The sequence below is a fragment of the Heterodontus francisci genome, chromosome 9 (genome assembly GCF_036365525.1).
Source record: "Heterodontus francisci isolate sHetFra1 chromosome 9, sHetFra1.hap1, whole genome shotgun sequence".
Taxonomy (NCBI): Eukaryota; Metazoa; Chordata; class Chondrichthyes; order Heterodontiformes; family Heterodontidae; genus Heterodontus; species Heterodontus francisci.
In genome coordinates this window covers 6,815,219-6,837,067 of record NC_090379.1, presented here as the reverse complement: position 1 = coordinate 6,837,067, position 21,849 = coordinate 6,815,219, and the positions used below count along the sequence as shown (strand labels likewise).

The 21,849-nt window shown below is 48.1% G+C and overlaps 1 protein-coding gene across 2 annotated transcripts in view; it reads right to left on the bottom strand.

Annotated features, from left to right (window-relative positions):
• LOC137373561 (transcription factor IIIB 90 kDa subunit-like) overlaps positions 1 to 21,849 on the bottom strand; it is a 436,816-nt gene that overhangs the window by 363,208 nt on the left and 51,759 nt on the right. The window contains exon 2 of one of the 2 annotated variants that reach the window (XM_068038499.1): positions 12,985 to 13,065. In XM_068038499.1, the coding sequence (XP_067894600.1) occupies positions 12,985 to 13,065 (81 nt within the window). Of the gene's footprint in view, positions 1 to 12,984; positions 13,066 to 21,849 lie in introns of those variants that run through there. The other variant, XM_068038501.1, reaches the window with a different exon arrangement.

The window sequence follows — 21,849 nt, the reverse complement described above, 5'->3', positions numbered from 1 at the left end:
TGAAGAAAGGAGGGGGGGGGGAGAGAAGAAAGGAGGGGGGGGGAGAGAAGAAAGGAGGGGGGGGGAGAGAAGAAAGGAGGGGGGGGGGAGAGAAGAAAGGAGGGGGGGGAAGAGAAGAAAGGAGGGCGGGGGAGAGAAGAAAGGAGGGGGGGGGGGGAGAGAAGAAAGGAGGGGGGGGGGAGAGAAGAAAGGAGGGGGGGGGGGAGAGAAGAAAGGAGGGGGGGGGGAGAGAAGAAAGGAGGGGGGGGGGGAGAGAAGAAAGGAGGGGGGGGGGGAGAGAAGAAAGGAGGGGGGGGGGGGAGAGAAGAAAGGAGGGGGGGGGGGGAGAGAAGAAAGGAGGGGGGGGGAGAGAAGAAAGGAGAGGGGGGGGAGAGAAGAAAGGAGAGGGGGGGGGAGAGAAGAAAGGAGAGGGGGGGGAGAGAAGAAAGGAGAGGGGGGGGGAGAGAAGAAAGGAGAGGGGGGAGAGAAGAGAGAAGAAAGGAGAGGGGGGAGAGAAGAGAGAAGAAAGGAGAGGGGGGAGAGAAGAGAGAAGAAAGGAGAGGGGGGGAGAGAAGAGAGAAGAAAGGAGAGGGGGGGGAGAAGAAAGGAGGGGGGGGGGAGAAGAAAGGAGAGTGGGGGGAGAAGAAAGGAGAGTGGGGGGGAGGGGGGGGGGAGAAGAAAGGAGAGTGGGGGGGGGAGAAGAAAGGAGAGTGGGGGGGGGAGAAGAAAGGAGAGTGGGGGGGAGAAGAAAGGAGAGTGGGGGGGGAGAAGAAAGGAGAGTGGGGGGGGAGAAGAAAGGAGAGTGGGGGGGGGAGAAGAAAGGAGAGGGGGGGGGAGAAGAAAGGAGAGGGGGGAGAGAAGAAAGGAGAAAGGAGAGGGGGGAGAGAAGAAAAGAGAGGGGGGGGAGAAGGAGGAGGGGGAGAGAAGAAAGGAGGGGGGGAGAGAAGAAAGGAGGGGGGGGGGAGAGAAGAAAGGAGAGGGGGGGAAGAGAAGAAAGGAGAGGGGGGGAGAGAAGAAAGGAGAGAGGGGGGGGAGAGAAGAAAGGAGAGGGGGGGGGAAGAGAAGAAAGGAGAGGGGGGGGGGAAGAGAAGAAAGGAGAGGGGGGGGGAAGAGAAGAAAGGAGGGGGGGGAAGAGAAGAAAGGAGGGGGGGGGAAGAGAAGAAAGGAGGGGGGGGGAAGAGAAGAAAGGAGGGGGGGGGAAGAGAAGAAAGGAGGGGGGGGGGAAGAGAAGAAAGGAGGGGGGGGGGAAGAGAAGAAAGGAGAGGGGGGGGAGAAGAAAGGAGAGTGGGGGGGGAGAAGAAAGGAGAGGGGGGGAGAGAAGAAAGGAGAGTGGGTGGGAGAAGAAAGGAGAGTGGGTGGGAGAAGAAAGGAGAGTGGGTGGGAGAAGAAAGGAGAGTGGGTGGGAGAGTGGGGGGGGGAGAAGAAAGGAGAGTGGGGGGGAGAAGAAAGGAGAGTGGGGGGGGAGAAGAAAGGAGAGTGGGGGGGGAGAAGAAAGGAGAGTGGGGGGGGAGAAGAAAGGAGAGTGGGGGGGAGAAGAAAGGAGAGTGGGGGGGGAGAGAAAGGAGAGTGGGGGGGAGAAGAAAGGAGAGGGGGGAGAAGAAAGGAGAAAGGAGAGGGGGGAGAGAAGAAAGGAGAAAGGAGAGGGGGGAGAGAAGAAAGGAGAAAGGAGAGGGGGGGAGAGAAGAAAGGAGAAAGGAGAGGGGGGGAGAGAAGAAAGGAGAAAGGAGAGGGGGAGAGAAGAAAGGAGAGGGGGGAGAGAAGAAAGGAGGGGGGGGGAGAGAAGAAAGGAGGGGGGGGGAGAGAAGAAAGGAGGGGGGGGGGAGAGAAGAAAGGAGGGGGGGGAGAGAAGAAAGGAGGGGGGGGGAGAGAAGAAAGGAGAGGGGGGGGGAGAGAAGAAAGGAGAGGGGGGGGAGAGAAGAAAGGAGAGGGGGGGGGAGAGAGAAAGGAGAGGGGGGGAGAGAAGAAAGGAGAGGGGGGGGGAGAGAAGAAAGGAGAGGGGGGGAGAGAAGAAAGGAGAGGGGGGGGATAGAAGAAAGGAGAGGGGGGGAGAGAAGAAAGGAGAGGGGGGGGGAGAGAAGAAAGGAGAGGGGGGGGAGAGAAGAAAGGAGAGGGGGGGGAGAGAAGAAAGGAGAGGGGGGGGGAGAGAAGAAAGGAGAGGGGGGGGAGAGAAGAAAGGAGAGGGGGGGTGGAAGAGAAGAAAGGAGAGGGGGGGGAAGAGAAGAAAGGAGAGGGGGGGGAGAGAAGAAAGGAGGGGGGGGGGGGAGAGAAGAAAGGAGGGGGGGAGAGAAGAAAGGAGAGGGGGGGGAGAGAAGAAAGGAGAGGGGGGGGGAGAGAAGAAAGGAGAGGGGGGGGGAGAGAAGAAAGGAGAGGGGGGGGAAGAGAAGAAAGGAGAGGGGGGGGGAAGAGAAGAAAGGAGAGGGGGGGAAGAGAAGAAAGGAGAGGGGGGGGAAGAGAAGAAAGGAGAGGGGGGGGAAGAGAAGAAAGGAGAGGGGGGGGAAGAGAAGAAAGGAGAGGGGGGGGAAGAGAAGAAAGGAGAGGGGGGGGAAGAGAAGAAAGGAGAGGGGGGGGAAGAGAAGAAAGGAGAGGGGGGGGAAGAGAAGAAAGGAGGGGGGGGGGAAGAGAAGAAAGGAGGGGGGGGGAAGAGAAGAAAGGAGAAAGGAGAGGGGGGGGAGAGAAGAAAGGAGAAAGGAGAGGGGGGAGAGAAGAAAGGAGAGGGGGGAGAGAAGAAAGGAGAGGGGGGAGAGGAGAAGAAAGGAGGAGGGGGAGAGAAGAAAGGAGAGGGGGGGGAGAGAAGAAAGGAGAGGGGGGGAGAGAAGAAAGGAGAGGGGGGGAGAGAAGAAAGGAGAGGGGGGGAGAGAAGAAAGGAGAGGGGGGGGGAGAGAAGAAAGGAGAGGGGGGGGGAGAGAAGAAAGGAGAGGGGGGGGAGAGAAGAAAGGAGAGGGGGGGGGAGAGAAGAAAGGAGAGGGGGGGGGAGAGAAGAAAGGAGAGGGGGGGGGAGAGAAGAAAGGAGAGGGGGGGGGAGAGAGAGAAAGGAGAGGGGGGGGGAGAGAAGAAAGGAGAGTGGGGGGGAGAGAAGAAAGGAGAGGAGGGGGGGAGAAGAAAGGAGAGGAGGGGGGGAGAGAAGAAAGGAGAGGGGGGGGGAAGAGAAGAAAGGAGAGGGGGGGGAAGAGAAGAAAGGAGGAGAGCGGGGGGGGAAGAGAAGGAAGGAGGGGGGGGGGGAGAAGAAAGGAGGGGGGGGGGGGAGAAGAAAGGAGGGGGGGGGAGAGAAGAAAGGAGAGGGGGGGAGAGAAGAAAGGAGAGGGGGGGGAGAGAAGAAAGGAGAGGGGGGGGGAGAGAAGAAAGGAGAGGGGGGGGGAGAGAAGAAAGGAGAGGGGGGGGGAGAGAAGAAAGGAGAGGGGGGGGGAGAGAAGAAAGGAGAGGGGGGGGGGGAGAGAAGAAAGGAGAGGGGGGGGAGAGAGAAGAAAGGAGAGGGGGAGGGATAGAAAGGAAAGAGGGTGTAAGAGGTTGAGTGTGAATTTTTATTATTCATGCATACAAACCACTTTTTTTCCCCCAAAAATGATACTTTATTCATAGAAATCTGTAAATACTACAGTTCAAAACAGCACCAAGTTGACATTCCAAAAAGTGCAAAGGAAATCAGTTTTCTTCAATATAGGAGTGAGTTGCTTCACAACCCTTCCATTCCATTCTCCATGCCAAGTACATTTTACAGCAAACCCATATTTGGTGTATACAGCCCGAGGTGTTTCCCATGGGTCCAGCCCCTCAGTTCACTATGGCAGGAGGACCTTACACAGTGGTCTATCCCCATTGAGCCTTGGCAGCAGCTGCCCCAAGCTTTAGTGCCTCCCTCAGCACGTAGTCCTGGACCTTTTAATGTGCCAGTCTGCAACACTCGGTCATGGACAACGCTTTGTGCTGGAAGACCAGTGTGTTTCGGGCAGACCAAAGAGCCTCTTCCACTGAATTGATGGTCCTCCAGCAGCAGTTGATGTTTATCTCTGTGTGCGTCCCTGGGAACAGCCCGTAGAGCACAGAGTCCTGTGATAGAGCTGCTGGGGATGAACCACGACAAAAGCCACTGCATCTCTTTCCACACCTGCTTTGCAAAGACACATCCCAGAAGGAGGTAGGCAACAGTCTCTTCCCCACCACAGCCACCTCGAGGGCAGCGTGCGGAGGGGGTGAGACTCCGGGCTTGCAGAAGGATCTGAGGGGAGGGCCCTTCTCACCATCAGCCAAGCTACATCTTGGTGCTTGTTTGAAAGTTCTGGTGATGAGGCATTCTGCCAAATGACTTGGGCAGTCTGCTCGGGGAACCATCCAACAGGATCCACCATCTCCTTTTCCCCGTAAGGCCTTGAGGACATTCTGTGCAGACCACTGCCTGATGGATTGGTGGTCAAAGGTGTTTGTCCGCAAAAACTTTTCCATGAAGGATAGGTGGTACGGCACTGTCCAACTGGATGGAGTGTTCCGCGGCAATGTGACCAGATCCATCCTTCACAACACTGGGGACAGATAGAACCTCAGCACGTAGTGACACTTTGTGTTTGCGTACTGGGGCTTAATGCACAGCTTAATGCAGTCGCACACGAAGGTGGTCATCAGGATGAGGGCGACGTTGGGTACATTTTTCCCGCCCTTATCCAGAGGTTTGAACATCATGTCCCTCCGGACCCGGTCCATTTTGGATATCCAGATAAAGTGGAAAATGGCTCGGGTGACTGCCACGGCGGAGTGGGATACGGGCCAGACCTGCACCACATACAGCAACAATGCGAGCACCTCGCACCTGATGACCAGGTTCTTACCCACAATGGAGAGAGATCACTGCTCCCACATGCTCAGTTTATGGTGTACCTTGGCTACTTGTTCCTTCCAGGTTTTGGTGCACACCCCAACCCTTCCGAACCATATTCTCAGCACCTTCAGGTTGTCTGACCTGACAGTGAAGGGGACAAAGGATCGGTTGGCCCAGTTCCTAAAGAACATGGCCTCACATTTGCCGTGGTTAACTTTGGCTCCTGAGGCGAGTTTGAACCAGTCGCAGATGGTCATCAGTCTGCGGACAGACAACGGATCCGAGCAGACGTCATCCACGTACAGGGAGGTTTTGACCTGAGTGCCTCCGCTGCCTGGGATTGTCACCCCTTATTGCCGCATCCTTCCTAATGGACTCAGCAAAAGGTTCCATACAGAAAACAAACAAGACGGGGGAAGAGGGGACAGCCCTGTCTGACTCCAGATTGGATCAGGAAAATTTCTGTTTCCCACGCATTGGTTGAGACTGCGCTACTGATGTTTGTGTAGAGCAGTTGGATCCAATTGCAGATTCCCTCCCCAAACCCCATTTTGGAGAGCACATCCATCATGTAGGTGTGCGATATTCTATCAAAAGCCTTCTCCTGGTCCAAGCTGATGAGACAGGTGTCCACCCTCCTGTCCCGTACATAGGCGATCGTATCCCTGAGTAGCGTGAGACTGTCAGAGATCTTCCTGCCGTACAGTACAGGGTGAATCACCAACTCCAGAGCATACTCTACCTGACTGGCAATGACTTTGGACAGAATCTTGTAGTCAACATTAAGCAGTGAGATGGGCCGCCAATTTCTGATTTCCGCCCTCTCCCCCTTCCGCTTGTAGATGAGGTGATGATGCTTTTCCTCACAGATTCTGACATGCTGCCGGCCAGAAGCATACTCTCGTACACTTCCAGCACGTCTGGGCCAATCCAGTCCCACAGAGCCGAATACAACTCAACGGGTAAGCCGTCACTTCCGGGAGTTTTACTCATCTCGAAGGACCAGACGGGGTTTGTCAGCTCGTCCAGAGTTAGCGGTTTGTCCAGTCTCTCCTGCATGCCAAGACCTCTGTGATAGATGACAGGAAGGACTGGGAGACTATGGTGTCCGTGGGCTTCACGTCGTACAGCCCAGCATAAAAGGATCTGCTGATCCTTAGTATGTCAGACTGCAAAGACATTACCGAGCCATCCTCTTCCTTCAGGCATCCTTCAGCTCTCTCTGTGTACCTTTTGGAAGAAGAAACGTGAGCACATCTCATCCTGCTCAATGGAGCGGACTCTGGACCGGAAGATGATCTTGGATGCCTCCGTGGCCAACAGCGAGGCCTGTTGGCTCTTCACCTCTTGGAGGCCCACCTTGACCTCGACCCCCATCAACTGCAGCCGGAGCAGATTTTGCATTCTTTTCTGGAGTCAGGACATTTTCCTCTGCCTCTCTCAACGCATTTGGAGATAAAGAACCTCTTGATGTTCTCCTTGATTGCCTCTCTGCAGTGCACTGGAGACTCAAAGAGGGGTTTCATAGTTCTCCAACCTTTTTAATCCCTTTGAGTTCCTCAACGTTCTCTGGGGTTAGCAGTGTAGCACTGAGCTTCCATGTCCCCCTGCCAACCCGCTGGTCATCCTGTGACAGTCGGCCAGTAAGAGGCAGTGGTCAGAGAACACCACCGGCTTGACATCGGTGGATCTGACCATGACAGCACGGGACACAAACAGGAAGTCAATCCTGGAACGGGCAGACCCATCCGATCTTGACCAGGTGTATCTACGCTGCGCTCCGTCTGCAGGTTTGCTGAAGACGTCATGCAGCTTGACATCTTTTACTGTTTCCATTAGGAATCTGGACGTAGTGTCCAGTTTGCTGTCATCACTACTGGATCGTCCAGCTGCATCAATAGTGCAGTTGAAGTTACCGCCTAGATTGACCGGCCTGGGTGTCGCCAGCAGCAGTGGGAGCTGCTAGAAGACGGTCAGCCACGCGCATACAAACCAACCAATTGTTTAAACTGGCCAACTGATTAAATCACGTTAATTGGCCAATCGTTTAAATCAGACAAGTAGCGCCAACTAATTTCTATTAGCATCAATTTCAATTCCTTAGTCGCCGTTTACTGTTAGAAGTGCGCCAGCTATTTCGGGCAGTGAAGAGTTCAAACCCCATAACTGACTGAAAAGTATACCTGAATATGACAATAATCCAAACACAAGAACCACCAAATCTTTTACCAATGACAATATGCACAGGTTCGCAGAAGGAACTTCTTTGCCCATTTCAAGGTTTAATTAATGTCAGAGCTGTCCAATCAAGTAAACCATCCTGCAAGTACAGCTAGCAAGTCACGTTAAAACCAATTTGCCCGCTATAAGCAGTGGGGACTGAGATATTGTGTGTACACATCACAAAACTGTTTAAAAGGATACACTATGTATCATTACTAACATTTAATTTTAAACTGGTTAATCAAATGGGGAGATGAAGAGAAAGTACTTTAAAAGCATGCGACTCAAACACCTCCAATGGCCTCACGGGCATGGAGACTGCCAGTGAAATACTGATATGGTTTGATTTCCATCTGTACTAGGAGGGCATTCAGTCCATTGTGGCTGTGCCAGCTCTTTGAAAGAGCTATCTAATTAGTCCCACTGCCCTGCTGTAGAGACATACAGCCCTGAAGACCATTTGGACCATTAAGCTGAAATAGGTAACCAGAGCTCAGGGAGCTGCAATTGGTCTCAGCACCTTAAACTGTTACTCCTGGTCATTTGATCCCGTGAGAAAGTATATAAGTCTAACGTCAGTTGGGGGCTCAGCTGCGATGCCGCCCAGACTCAAACAGCTGACTAAGTTCACACTTTATTTGAATTCATTCATGGGATGTGGGTATCGCTGGAAAGCCCAGCATTAATTGCCTAACTGACCTGACTCTATGACCTCAAGAAGGTGGCTCAACCAAGCTCAACCAACGGGCGGCACAGTGGCGCAGTGGTTAGCACCGCAGCCTCACAGCTCCAGCGATCCGGGTTCACTTCTGGGTACTGCCTGTGTGGAGTTTGCAAGTTCTCCCTGTGTCTGCGTGGGTTTCCTCCGGGTGCTCCGGTTTCCTCCCACAGCCAAAAGACTTGCAGGTTGATAGGTAAATTGGCCATTATAAATTGCCCCTAGTATAGGTAGGTGGTAGGGAAATATAGGGACAGGTGAGGATGTGGTAGGAATATGGGATTAGTGTAGGATTAGTATAAATGGGTGGTTAATGGTCGGCACAGACTCGGTGGGCCGAAGGGCCTGTTTCAGTGCTGTATCTCTAAATCTAAAATCAAGTGGCTTGCTGGGCCACTTCAGAGGTTAGTTAAGAGACAGCCACATTGCTGGAGTCACAGAGGTAAGGATAGCAAATTTCCTTTCCCTGAAGGACACTAGTGAAGCAGATGGGTTTTTATGACAGTAGTTACATGGTCATCATTACTGACACCAGCTTCTAATTCCAGAATTATTAACCAAATTTAAATTCCCCAGCTGCCATGGTGGGTTTTGAACTCCTTTCTCCAGAGCATTAGCTCAGGCCTCTAGATTACTAGTCCAGTAACATAACCACCAAGCTATCAAAACTCAAAATGGGAGGCTGGCCACCTGAATGGGGTATCACACATATGGAATTATACAACAAAACGAGTCTGTGCACCCTCAGAAAGCAGGAAGAAAGGGGCACTAGGTTAGGGATTGGAAGCTGCTATACTTGGACATGGAACCAACAGAAGATAAATTTCTCCCTGCCAGCTCACTTCTGGGAATAGTCATTTGCAGCAATTACAAAGAAATTCTTATCAACATGTGCGTTTTGAGATCACTCCAGGGAATTTTAAGTATATATTATATATACAATGTGGGGCTCAAAATGAGTCATTTTATTCCCAGATGATGCTGCTTCTCACAGAAGTTGCTGAACAGCCGATGAAAGAGCGTAATTACCCAGATTTATCAAGCAACATTCAGCAAACATTAACCTCTTTTCAGACACTGATGGACTTGGCTATCTACAGCCTATATTTTCTATTTTTAAAATGGAGATCAGACAATGATCGGGGAATTATATGACAGGTCTATGCCAAGATACGAGCATGCCACTGGAACATTAGACCCAACAGGAGAAGATAACTGCCCACTCCACACGCCTGAGCTTCCAGTCAGGATTGTGGTTATGTCACCACAGCAGAGATTCATTGCTGTTCCCTTTCCTTAAGTTCTTTCAGGCTGCTTCTGCCACTTCCCTCCCTTCCCCTAGCCCACTGGGCCAAACTGCCTCCAAGGTTCCCTCATGACCCAGCCCTGAACTTGTATCTTTCTTTAATTTCTCTCTTATTTCTCCTCTTGCCCTCTCCAGGCTCATCTTGTCCAGGAGACCCACGTTCTGCTCCCTCAACTCTAGCCCCATCAACGGCCGACCACCCAAATTCCCTTCCTGGCTCCCCTATTAGCTGGTACAGTTCATAGTTCCCTCTCAGGTACTGTCCCATCTTTCCTTCAAAGCTGCACCATCATCAGCTCTATCCTCAAAACACCAACCACTGACTCCTCTATTCCTACAAATCATCGTCCCATCTCCAACATCCTCAAATGTCTTGTCGTCTCTCAAATCAGTGCCCATTTTCTCCAGTTCTCCGTGTTTGAATTTCTCTAATCAGATTTCTGCCCATGCCACAATGCTGAAACTGCTCTTATCAAAGGCACAAATGACATCCTATGTGACTGTAACAAAAGTAAACTATCCCTTCTTGTTCTTCTCAACCTGGCTGCAGCCTTCAATACAGCTGACCGCACGATCCTCCTCCAATGCTTCTCCATCATCAGGCTGGGTGGGACTGCACTCGCCTGGTTCCAATCTTATTTATTCAATCATAGCCAGAGAATCACCTGCAATGGCTTCTCTTCCTGCTCCTACATCGTTATCTTTGGTGTCCCTCTTGGATCTATTCTTATACTTCTCATATTTCTCATCTAAGTGTTGCCCCTCAATGACATCATCTGAAAATACAGTGTCAGTTTCCACATGTACACTGATGACACCCAGCACCAATATCCCCTCCAAAGTGCGTGGCTGCGAAGCAACCCAAAAGTCCCCACGCATCAGTTGGCCCCTTGAAATTACAGCACGTGCAAAAACATTTAAAGGGGCTGCACACTTAAAGAAATCGGACGTGCACTCCAGAAAAAAGAATTAGAGGGAACGTTGTTCATTACCACCTCTTTCTACCCTCCACTGTCACTAAATTGTCAAACTGGTTGCTTGTCTGACATTGGATGAGCAGGACTTTCCTCCAACTAAAGACTGACAAACAAACTCAGCTCCCTAGCGACCAACCCATTCCACTCCCTGACAACTGCCTGACACTGAACCATACTGTTCACAAGTTTGGTGGCATATCTGACCCTGAAATGAGCTTCTAGCTACATCGAATGGCCTCCTTCTGTGCCATAAATGACTATGACTTTATATCTGCACCATCACTAAGACCATCTATTTTCACCTCTATCACATCACCTGACTCCACCCCTGCCTCAGCTCATCTGCTGCTGAAACCCTTATCCATGCCTTTGTTACATGTAGACCTGACGACTCCAACATATTCTTGGGTGGCCTCCCATGTTCTATCCTCCACAAACTTGGTCATCCAAACCTCTGCTGCCTATGTCATAAATCACACCAGGTCCCGTTCACCCATCAACCCTGTGCTCACTGACCTTCATTGGCTACCAGTTAAGCAACATCACTATTTGAAAATTCTCATCCTTTTGTTCAAATGCCTCCATGGCCTCATTCCTCCTCACCAATATAATTGGTTTCAGCCCTTCAACCCTCAGATATCTGCACTTCTCTAATTCTGGCCTCTTGAGCATCCCTGATTTAAATCACACCACCACTGGCAGCTGTGCCTTCAGCTTCAAAAGCCCTAACCTCCAGGCTTCTCTTTCTAAACCTCTCTGCCTCTCGTTCCTCTATTAAGACCCTCCTTAAAACCTCTGACCAAGTTATGTGTATGAATAACGAATTAGGTGGCTCGGTGTCAAATTTTGTGAAAAACGTTAATAGCTCTATACAAATACAAGTTGTTGTTGTTGAATGAGCTTGTATGGGCTTTCTCATTTGTGTGTCAGCCCTGCCTCAGTTGATAGCACTCTCGCCTCTGTCAGATCATGGGTTCTAATTCCACTCTCAAGATTTCAGTACAAAATCCAGGTTGACACTCCAGTGCAGCACTGAGGATGGGCGCTGCGCTGTCAAGAGCAGCAGTGAAGGGCACTGCACTGTCGCGACTTTTGGATGAGATGGAAAAGATCCCAGCACTATGTCTAAGAGCAGGGGAGTTCTCCACAGTGCCCTCTGCAATATTTATCCCTGATCGCTAAAACAAAATATCTGGTCATGATTACATTGTTGTTTAATGGGACATTGCTGTGTGCAAATTGGCTGAGGCGTTTCCTATATTACAGCAGCAAATAAACTTCAAAAGTACTTCAATTGGCTGTAAATCATGATAAAATGCTTATATAAATGCAAGTCATTCTTGCATAGGCTTCCTCATCCATATATGTCATGTGATCCTGTTGTCCAGTAACAGAAATGGAATGACATTAAGAGGCAGGGCGAACACTTTATCCATGAACTGTAGGAGCCTTACTAGCACTGCAAGTCCCAATATCAGCCCTATAGCTTAAGGCTCTCCTGCAGCCAAGCCCTGAGACCTTCAATGAGAACCACCCATGAGGGTGCAATTAAAAAATCACAGAGCACTGTCTCTTTGTTCCATTGATGCAATACCAAGTCTTCAAACAACAATTTATTTTAAGAACGAGAGGTGGCTGTTAAGCCCGGTCCGTCATTCAATTAGATAGCGGGTGATTTGTACCTCAACTCAATTTACCGACTTTGCTTCATATCTTTTAATACCCTCACCTACAAAAAAATCGATCAATCTCAGTCTTGAAAATTTCAATTATCCCTCAGCATCCACAGCCTTTTGGGCTGCCATGCACAGAAGGCACTGTGATGAAATAAACAATGAAATGGAAGAAGAATTATAAATTTTAAAAGGTCAACTGTTAAACAAAACCACAAGAACAGTCAAAATGAAGCAGTAGTCACGTGACCCCTCCTGTATTGGAAATCAACAAAGCTGTCTGCAAAGTTGGAACTCATTAACCTCGTCTGAAATTACCTTTGGGGAATTCCAGAAAAAGAGTTTTTTTTGAAACCTACGAGAAAACCTGTGTTTATTTGAGCCGAAAGACACTCAGGGGCTAATGCATCATTTTTCACACATGATTGCGGACAGTTGAGAGGAAAACAGTGGGAACCACCCACACCCCTTCCACCGGTCCATAACAGGAGATAAGAGTTCCAGATTTCTACTGTCCTTTGAGTGAAAACTTTGACCGACAACACCGAAAGGATGTTCATAAATGTAAACACAATAGATTATTTTAAAACAATCAGACAAAGCAACTATCAACTTAGAACATATGAAAAAATAGTCAATTCTGATATATACATGAGGAATAACTTTTTTATGCAAGTGGTTAGGATCTGGGATACACTGCCTGAGAGTGCAGTGGAAGCAAATTCAACCATGGCTTTCAAAAGGGAACTGGCTAATTATCTGGAGAGAAAGGGCGCGGGCGTGAGACTAGCTGAGTTCCTCTTGTAGAGACCCAGCACGGACACGATGTAACCATTCTATGATTCTATTTTAAGTTCCATGCTGCTGCATATGGAAAGAAATCCAAATCACTTACAGTAAGCTTTAAAAATGTAAAATATTCAGTTTTTAAAAATGTCTTCTAATACTATACAAAATGGAAGTATATTTGAAAGTAACCCAATGAGCCCCAAGTACAGAACCCACTAGCCCAATAACCAAAAGTGTTGACAACCACTGCTCTAGAAAAAAACAAGTTCTCTCATTCCATAGGTGCCCTTTAAGAGTGGCCTAGTTCCTTCAATTGGAGATTCAGGAGAGATGTCTGCAGACAAAGTGAAGGGCACTGTAGCTAGTTAAACAAATCCAGGACACAGTTATCAGCCCAATATTAAAAACCTCAATCTCATGAAACCGCCAGTGGGCTGTACTAGAAGAAAAAGACAGACACATACAAAAGCTGCCACCAATTAATCTAAAGCTCATTGTTGCTGCAGATTTACCATTCTGTAAAGTTTGTGCACGTGACTCCTTCCCGAGGTTGGTGTGGAACCCTGCTCCCAGTGATGGAGCTTTTCCCGCACCTGAAATATAAAAATTCAGAATGGAAGTGAATGAACAAAATGTACTGAAGTATGATTTTTAAGGATATAAATCAATACAATAATAAACTTCTACCATGTTGTATAACGATTAAGCAGCGTGGGGGATAGGGGGCGGAAAGAGAGAGAGCAAGAAAGTGCAGCAGAGAGAGAACATAAGGTATAGAGGCTGGAGTAGGCCATTTGGCCCTTTGGGACTGCTCTACCAGGCAATAAGATCATGGCTGATCTGCCTCAACTCCACTTTCCTGCACTCTCCACTTTTTTTTTTATTGATTCATGGGCGTCACTGACTAGGCCAGCATTCATTGCCCATCCCTAACTGCCCTTCAGAAGTGGGTGGTTGTGAGCTGCCTTCTTGAACCACTGCAGTCCTTGGGGTATAGGCACACCCACAGTGCTGTTAGGAAGGGAGTTCCAGGATTTTGACACAGCGACAGTGAAGGAACGGCAATATAGTTCCAAGTCAGGATGGTGTGTGGCTTGGAGGGGAAGTTGCAGGTGGTGGTGTTTCCATGCATCTGCTGCCCTTGTCCTTTGGAAGGTGCTGTCGAAGAAGCCTTGATGAAATGATGCAGTGCATCTTATCCCTTGATTCCCTTCGTACCCAAAAATCTGTCTTTTTCAGCCTAGAACATATTCAATCACTACTCCAGAGAGCTGCAGACATTCAAAGAATTCCAAACCTTTTGAGTGAAGAAATTTCTTATCGCAGTCCTAAATGGTCAACCCACTGTTCTGAGACTGTGACCCCTAGTTCTAGACTCCCCAGCATCTATCCTGTCAAGCCCCTTAAGAATTTTATGTTTCAATGAAATATCCTTCCTTAGGTAAGGAGAGCAAAATTGATCACAGTACTCCGAGCATGGTCTCATCAAGGCCCCATACAATTGCAGTAAGATTTCATTACTCTGTCTGCACTGTTGGAGGTGCCATCTTTCAGATAAAACATTAAACCATCTGCCTGCTCAGGTTGATGTATAAGATCCCATGGCACTATTTTGAAGAACAGCAGGGGAGTTATCCCCGATGTCATGCACAATAATTATCCCTCAAACACCACCACAAAAAAAACAGATGATCTTGTCATTATCACATTGCTGTTCGTGGAATCTTGCTGTGTGCTAGTTAGTTGCCATGTTTCCTACATTACAATAGTGACCAAACTTCAAAAGTACTGGATTGGCTGGAAAGTGTTTCAGACGCCCAGTGGTCGTGAAATGCATTACATAAATGCAAGGGTTAAAGCAAAAAAAGAAAGCTTATGATGATCACAAATATCTTAATATTTTAGAAAGCCTAGAGGAGTATAGAAAGTGCAGGGGTGAAGTAAAAAAGGAAATCAGAAAAGCAGAGAGAGGACATGAAAAATTATTGGCAGGTAAAATCAAGGAAAACCCGAAGATGTTTTATCAGTACATTCAGATCAACAGGATAACTAAGGAAAGGGTGGGGCCTATCAGAGATGTACAAGGGAACTTATGCTTGGATGCAGAAGATGTGGGCAGGGTTCTTAATGAGTTTTTTGTCTCTCACAAAGAAGGTTGATGTCGACATTGTAGTTAAAGAGGAGTGTGAAATATTAGATATGATAAGCATAATGACAGAGGAAGTACTGGAGGGTCTGACATCCTTGAAAGTGCACAAATCGCCAGGACCGGATTGGATTGAATCCCAGTTTGTTGAAGGAAGCCAGGGAGGAAATAACAGATGCTTTGAGGATCATGTTCAAATCCTCACCCAATGCAGGCGAGGTACCAAATGATTCGAGGTCTGCGAACATTGTACCATTGTTTAAAAAGGGTGCAAGGGATAAGCCAGGTAATTATAGGCCAGTCAGTCTGACCTCAGTGGTGGGCAAATTTAGTGGTGGGCAAATTTAGTTTAGTTTAGAGATACAGCACTGAAACAGGCCCTTCGGCCCACCCATTTATACTAATCCTACACTAATTCCTACCACATCCCCACCTGTTTTCCCTACCACCTACCTATACTAGGGGCAATTTATAATGGCCAATTTACCTATCAACTTGCAAGTCTTTGGCATGTGGGAGGAAACCGGAGCACCCGGAGGAAACCCACGCAGACACAGGGAGAACTTGCAAACTCCACACAGGCAGTACCCAGAATTGAACCTGGGTCGCTGGAGCTGTGAGGCTGCAGTGCTAACCACTGCGCTGCCCCTGTTAGAATCTATTCTAAGGGACAGGATAAACAGTCACTTAGAAAGGCATGGATTAATCAGGGATAGTCAGCATGGAAATTAGAAGATCATGTCTTACTAACCTGATTGAGTTTTTTGAGGAAGTGACAAGGAGGATTGATGAGGGAAGTGCAGTGGATGCGTTTTTTAGTTTGAGAGATACAGCACTGAAACAGGCCCTTCGGCCCACCGAGTCTGTGCCGATCATCAACCACCCATTTATACTAATCCTACACTAATTCCATACTCCTACCACATCCCCACCTGTCCCTATATTTCCCTACCACCTACCTATACTAGGGGCAATTGCTAATGGCCAATTTACCTATCAACCTGCACGTCTTTGGCATGCGAGAGGAAACCGGAGCACCTGGAGGAAACCCACACAGACACATCACGCAGATGTGGTTTACATGGATTTTTGTAAGGCATTTGACAAGGCCCGCATGGCAGACCAGTCAGTAAAATGAAAGCCCGTGGGATACAGGGGAAGGTGGCAGGTTGGATCCAGAATTGGCTCAGAGACAGAAAACAAAGGCTAGTAGTCAACAGATGTTTTTGTAAATGGAAAGCAGTTTCCAGTGGTGTTCCACGGGGCTAAGTGTTGGGTGCCTTGCTGTTTGTGGTATAGAATAATAATTCACTTAAATGAGAGTGGCATGATTGGGAAATTTGCTGATGACACAAAAATTGGCCGTGTAGTTAATAGTGAGGAAGAAAGCCGTAAGACTCCAGAATGATATCAATGTTTTAGTTGAGTGGGCGGAAATGTGGCAAATGGAATTCAATCCAGAGAAGTGTGAGGTAATGCATTTGGGGAGGGAATAAACAATAAACAGGAGGATATTGAGAGGGGTAGAAGTGAGAGACCTTGGCGTGCTAGATCATTCCAGCAAACTAACCTTACATTAAGTTGGATGGAAGCCCAGCAATATGCTACTATATAGTTATAGGATACTAACTGTAATCCTCAGATGCATTTAATATACCAGTAATCCTATTAAATACAAAAGGAATTTTATGATTGAATTTCCATTGGAAGATAGTGAATTGGCACCCCGATAGATGGAAAAGAAAATTGGGCAGAGTATAAAATGTGCTGCCAATTCGTTATTGTGATTCAATTACATGACAGACCAGGACTGATTTCACCCGAACGCAGATAGTAGCTCCCGCCCCACCGGCTGCTTCCCGCCCTCAGCCACTCACTCCAGATCTCGCTGCTCTCCACCACTTGCCTGGCTGATTGTTCCCCGCTCGCGCCACTCTGCTCTCCGGCTGCTGGTCCTCCCTCCTCCCCGCTGGCTGCAGGCTCTGGGCCGCGCCGCTTCCCTTCTCTCGGCCATTCGCTCCCACGTTTCATAAGCCTCCAGGCGGCGCCCGAAGAAGAAAGGGGTGACAGGTCGACGTAGGAGCTAGTGGCTGAGAGGAGGGAAGCGGCATGGCCTAGAGCTAGCGGCTGGAGGAGGGGGCAGGGAGCGAGCGGCACGAAGCAAGGAACAATCGGCCAGTGGAACAGTGAGGCCTGGAGTGAGGGGGGCGGGGGGGAAAAGAGACCTTCAGCATCAGAGTCTCCCATGCAGCCGCTTCCTCCAGCTGAGTGAGGGGCTGGATACCCCATGACGCTTTATCGCGCATGCGTGAACATGGACCTGGCGCAGATACGCAATGACATTAGCACTGCGTGATGATGTCATCCCGCACATGCGCCACTAAGTCCTGGCAAGATGTAGCTGCGCATGTGCGCATTATGGCGCACTCTGATGACGTCAGCGGACCATCGCGTTGTCAGGAATCACTCTGAATCAACAAACCTGTCTCGTTTACCTCATCTGAAATAGCTCTGGGAAGACCCCCTTTGAAATTGAAAAGAGCACTAATGGATATTGATGAGCCCTCGCAACATGAATGAACGAACAAAAGCGTTCTGGAGACAGATTGACTCACAGCCCAAACCAAGATGAATAGGTTTTTTTTTAATTTCCAAAATATACTTTACTCATAAAAAGCTGTAAAAAATACATTACCAGTTTCAAACAGCACCAAGTCAAAAATTACAAACAGTGCAAAGGTGATCAGTTTCCTTCAATACAACCCTTCCATTTCATTTGTCATGCCATATACATTTTTACGTTTTACAGCACACAAAATTTTCCCGAAAAGTTTGAGGGGTTTTCCATGGATCCAGCCCCTCTGTTCAGCTTGGTGGCGGGACCTTACACTGTGGTCTTTTCCCATTGAGCCTTTGCTGCGGCTGCCCCAAGCTTTAGTGCGTCCCTCAGCACGTAGTCCTGGACCTTGGAATGTGCCAGTCTGCAACATTCGGTCATGGATAACTCTTTGCGCTGGAAGACCAGCAAGTTTCCGGCAGATCAAAGGGCGTCTTTCACCGAATTGATAGTCCTCCAGCAGCAGTTGATGTTTGTCTCGGTGTGCGTCCCTGGGAACAGCACGTAGAGCACAGACTCCTGTGTTACAGAGCTGTTTGGGATGAAACAAAAACCACTGCATCTCTTTCCACACTTGCTTTGCAAAGACACATTCTAGAAGGAGGTGGGCAACCGTCTCTTCCCCACCACAGCCACCACGGGGGCATTGTGCGGGGGGGGTGAGACTTCGGGCGTGCAGGAAGGATCTGACGGGGAGGGCTCTTCTCACCACCAGCCAAGTTACATCTTGGTGCTCGTTTGAAAGTTCTGGCGATGAGGCATTCCGCCAAATGACTTGGATGGTCTGCTTGGGGAACCATCCGTCAGGATCCACCATCTCCTTTTCCCAACCAAGATGAATAGGTGTGAATTTGCACCGTAGTAACAGAATGGTCCCCATTCAGACATCAATTGATAGCCATGGTTACCATATCCTGATCCACTGTATAGTCACACCAGGGGAGAGTGGCACATGTCTCCTAACAGAAACTCTAAGGTGATAGGATTTTTTAATCTTAAAAAGGCACCCCTCTGGAGAGAGAAGGGAGATCAAGCCAACACCTCAAAGCCAGTCCAGCCAGAGGCTGTGGAAGAGATCCAGCCAAGCAAGAAGAACCCTGCTGAACAATAACCGGAACAACCATTACAGCAGAGACATCACAAAGTGACTCTAAAGACTCTCCATCTGTGAAGGTAATAAAATCCACACCCGCAGCTTTGTGCTGAGTTGTAACCACTAGAACTCTAACACCTCAACAGGTTCAAGGCTACAAACACCCAGGCCTGCACCTTAAGAGCCTTGCCTCCTAAGAAGTTTCAACAGGTTTACTGTAAATGACGAACACTTATCTACATCCTACACTCTTCTCTCTTATCTATCTATTCTTCTGTACATGTGTATGTGTATAAATGTCTATGTGGGTGAGGTTGCGACCATTTGGGGAATTTCTAAAAATAAAGAGTTATCTTTTTCTAATCTACGAGAAAACCTGTCATTTGTCTGTTTAATTAACCCGAAAGACACTCAGGGGCTAACGTATCACTTTAACAAAACACGACTGCAGTCAGTTGAGGTGAACAGCGGGAACCACCCACAATCCTTTCTATCTGTCCGTAACAACCATCATTCTGCAAACCCTTCAAATTTCTCTTAATTGAGTTTGAAACCTATTAGTTGTAGCACATCCATCACTCTCACCTGCATCCATTATACAGCCTGGTAAAACTGCCAAGTAACCGAGGACTGCATAAGTCTTGCTCAGGATTAAGTAGAGGTCGGCGGTGAAAGCAAGTAAAACGTGTAAAGATACTTTTATACTAGTGCTTTATTTAGTTCTGGGTAACCAGTATCTACTAAATCCAACGCTTTTATCCCAGATACAGACACACAAAAAGATTCTCCCACGACATCTATGGAGCTGAATTTAGCAATGTCTTCCAGACTCAAAACTAAATGAGCACAATATAAAAGCAGTTTGCCTAGGGATGCGGTGCATTGAACAAATATTTTGTGTCTGTCTTCACAGTGGAAGACATGAGTGCCATACCAGAAATAGGCAGTAACCTAGAGACTAACAACAGTGAGGAAATTAATATCAGCCGAGAAAAAGTGCTGAGAAACTTGAGGGAGTAAAATCTAATAAGTCCCTGGGACCAGATGGCCTACACCCTAGGGTTCTAAAAGAGATAGCTGCAGAGATAGTGGATGCGCTGGCGTGATTTTCCATAATTCCTTAGATTCAGGAATTGGAAGTTGGCAAATTTTACACTGCTTTTCAAGAAAGGAGGGAGGGAGAAACAGGGAACAACAGGCCAGTCAGCCTAACATCAGTTGTTGGGAAGATACTGGAAACTATTAAAGAAGTCTTAACAATGCACTTAGAAAAGTGCAGTATGATTAGAACAAGTTAGCATGCTTTTATTAAAGGGAGATCCTGTTTGACAAATTTATTTGAGTTTTTGAGAATGTAACTAGTAGAGTAGATAAAGGGGAACCAGTAGATGTGATTTATCTGGATTTCCATTCGATAAGGTGCCACACAAAAGGTTAATAGGCAAGACAGGGGCTAATGGTGTTGGGGTAATATATTAGCATGGATAGAAGACTGGTTAACAGACAGGAAGCAGAGAGTGGGCATAAATGGGGCATTCTCAAGTTGGCAGGCAGTGAATAATTGGGGATCAGTGCTGGGGCCTCAGCTATTTACACTCTATATTAATGACTCAGATGAAGAGATTGAGAGTAATGCATCTAAGTTTGCTGATGATACAAAGGTAGTGCAAAGGTAAGCTGGGGGGAGGACATGGAGAGGCTGCAAAGAGACATAGACAGGTTAAGTGAGTGGGCAACAAGATGACAAATGGATTATAATGTAGGGAAGTGTGAAGTTGTTCACTTTGGTCGTAAAAATAGAAAAAAAGAATTTTTTTTTTTAAAGGTGTGAAACTGGTAAATGTTGATGTTCAGAGAGACTTGGGTGTACTTGTACAAGGAATGCATGAAGTTAACACTCAGGTGCAGCAGGCTAATAGGAAGGCAAATGGCATGTTGGCCTTTCTTGCAAGGGGATTGGAGTACAGGAATAAAGAAGTCTTACTAAAATTGTACAGGGCTTTAGAGAGACCGCACCTGGAATACTGTGCGCAGTTTTGGGCTCCACATTTAAGAAAGGATGTACTTGCACTGGAGGCGGTGCAGCGAAGATTTACTAAATTGGTCCCTGGGATGAGGGGGGTCTCCTATGATGAGAGGTTGAGTAAATTGGGACTATATTCTCTGCAGTTTAGAAGAATAAGTGGCAATCTAATTGAGACATACAAGATTCTGAAAGGGCTTGATATGGTAGAAGCTAAGAGATTGTTTCCGGTGGTCAGGGAATCTAGAACGCAGGGGCACAGTCTCAGGATAAGGGACCGACCATTCAGGACTGAGATGAGGAGAAATTACTGCACTCAAAGGGTTGTGAATTTTTGGAATTCTCTACCCCAGAGGGTTGCGGATGCTCTACTGTTGAATACATTTAAGGCTGGGATAGATAGATTTTTGGTCTCGCAAGTAATCAAGGGATAAGGGGAGCAGGCAGGAAAATGGAATCGAAGCCCAAGATCAGCCGTGATCGTATTGAATGGCGGAGCAGGCTCGATGGGCCATATGGTCTACTTCTGCTCCTATTTCTTATGATGTGAGTAAGTGAACCGGGGTGGTAAAGATATTTAATCCTCACTCTGCGGCGCATTCCCTCTCCCATTCACACAGAAACACAGATAGTAAGTGCACAGAGAAGTTACTCTGCCGATTTAGCATGTTTTAACAAGCGGCCATGTGAGATGGCAGGATCCCCAAGGACACATTGTACAGCGAGCTCGTCACAGACCCACCGGCCATCCTTGTCTCCGCTTTAAAGACGTCTGCAAACGCGACATGAAGTCCTGTGACATTGATCACAAGTCGTGGCAGTCAGTGGCCAGCGATCACCAGACCTGGCGAGCAACCATAAAGGCGGGGCTAAAGCGTGGCGATTCGAAGAGACTTAGCAGTCGGCAGGAAAAAAGACAGAAGCGCAAGGAGAGAGCCAACTGTGTAACAGCCCCGACAACCAATTTTATCTGCAGCACCTGTGGAAGAGTCTGTCACTCTAGAAGTGGCCTTTATAGCCACTCCAGACGCTGCTTCACAAACCACTGACCACCTCCAGGCGCTTACCCATTGTCTCTCGAGACAAGGAGGCCAAAGATAAGATATTTATACAGCACCTTTAACATAATAAAACATACCAAGGTGCTTTACATGAGCATTATAAAACAAAGTATAACACCGAGCCACAAATGATATTAGGTCAAATAACCAAAAACTTGATCAAAGAGATAGGTTTTAAACAGCTTCTTAAAGCAGGAAAGTGAGGTGGAGAGGCAGAGATTTAGGGAGGGAATTCTAGAGTTTGGGCCCAAGGCAACTGAGGGTGGGGCCACCAATGGTGGAGGAATTAAAATCAGGATGCACAAGAGGCTCGAATTAGAGGCGCGCAGATATCTCAGAGGGTTGTGGGGCTGAAGGAGTTTACAGAGATAGGGAAGGGCGAAGCCATGGAAGCATTTGAAAACAAGGATGAGAATTTTAAAATCAAGATGTTGCTT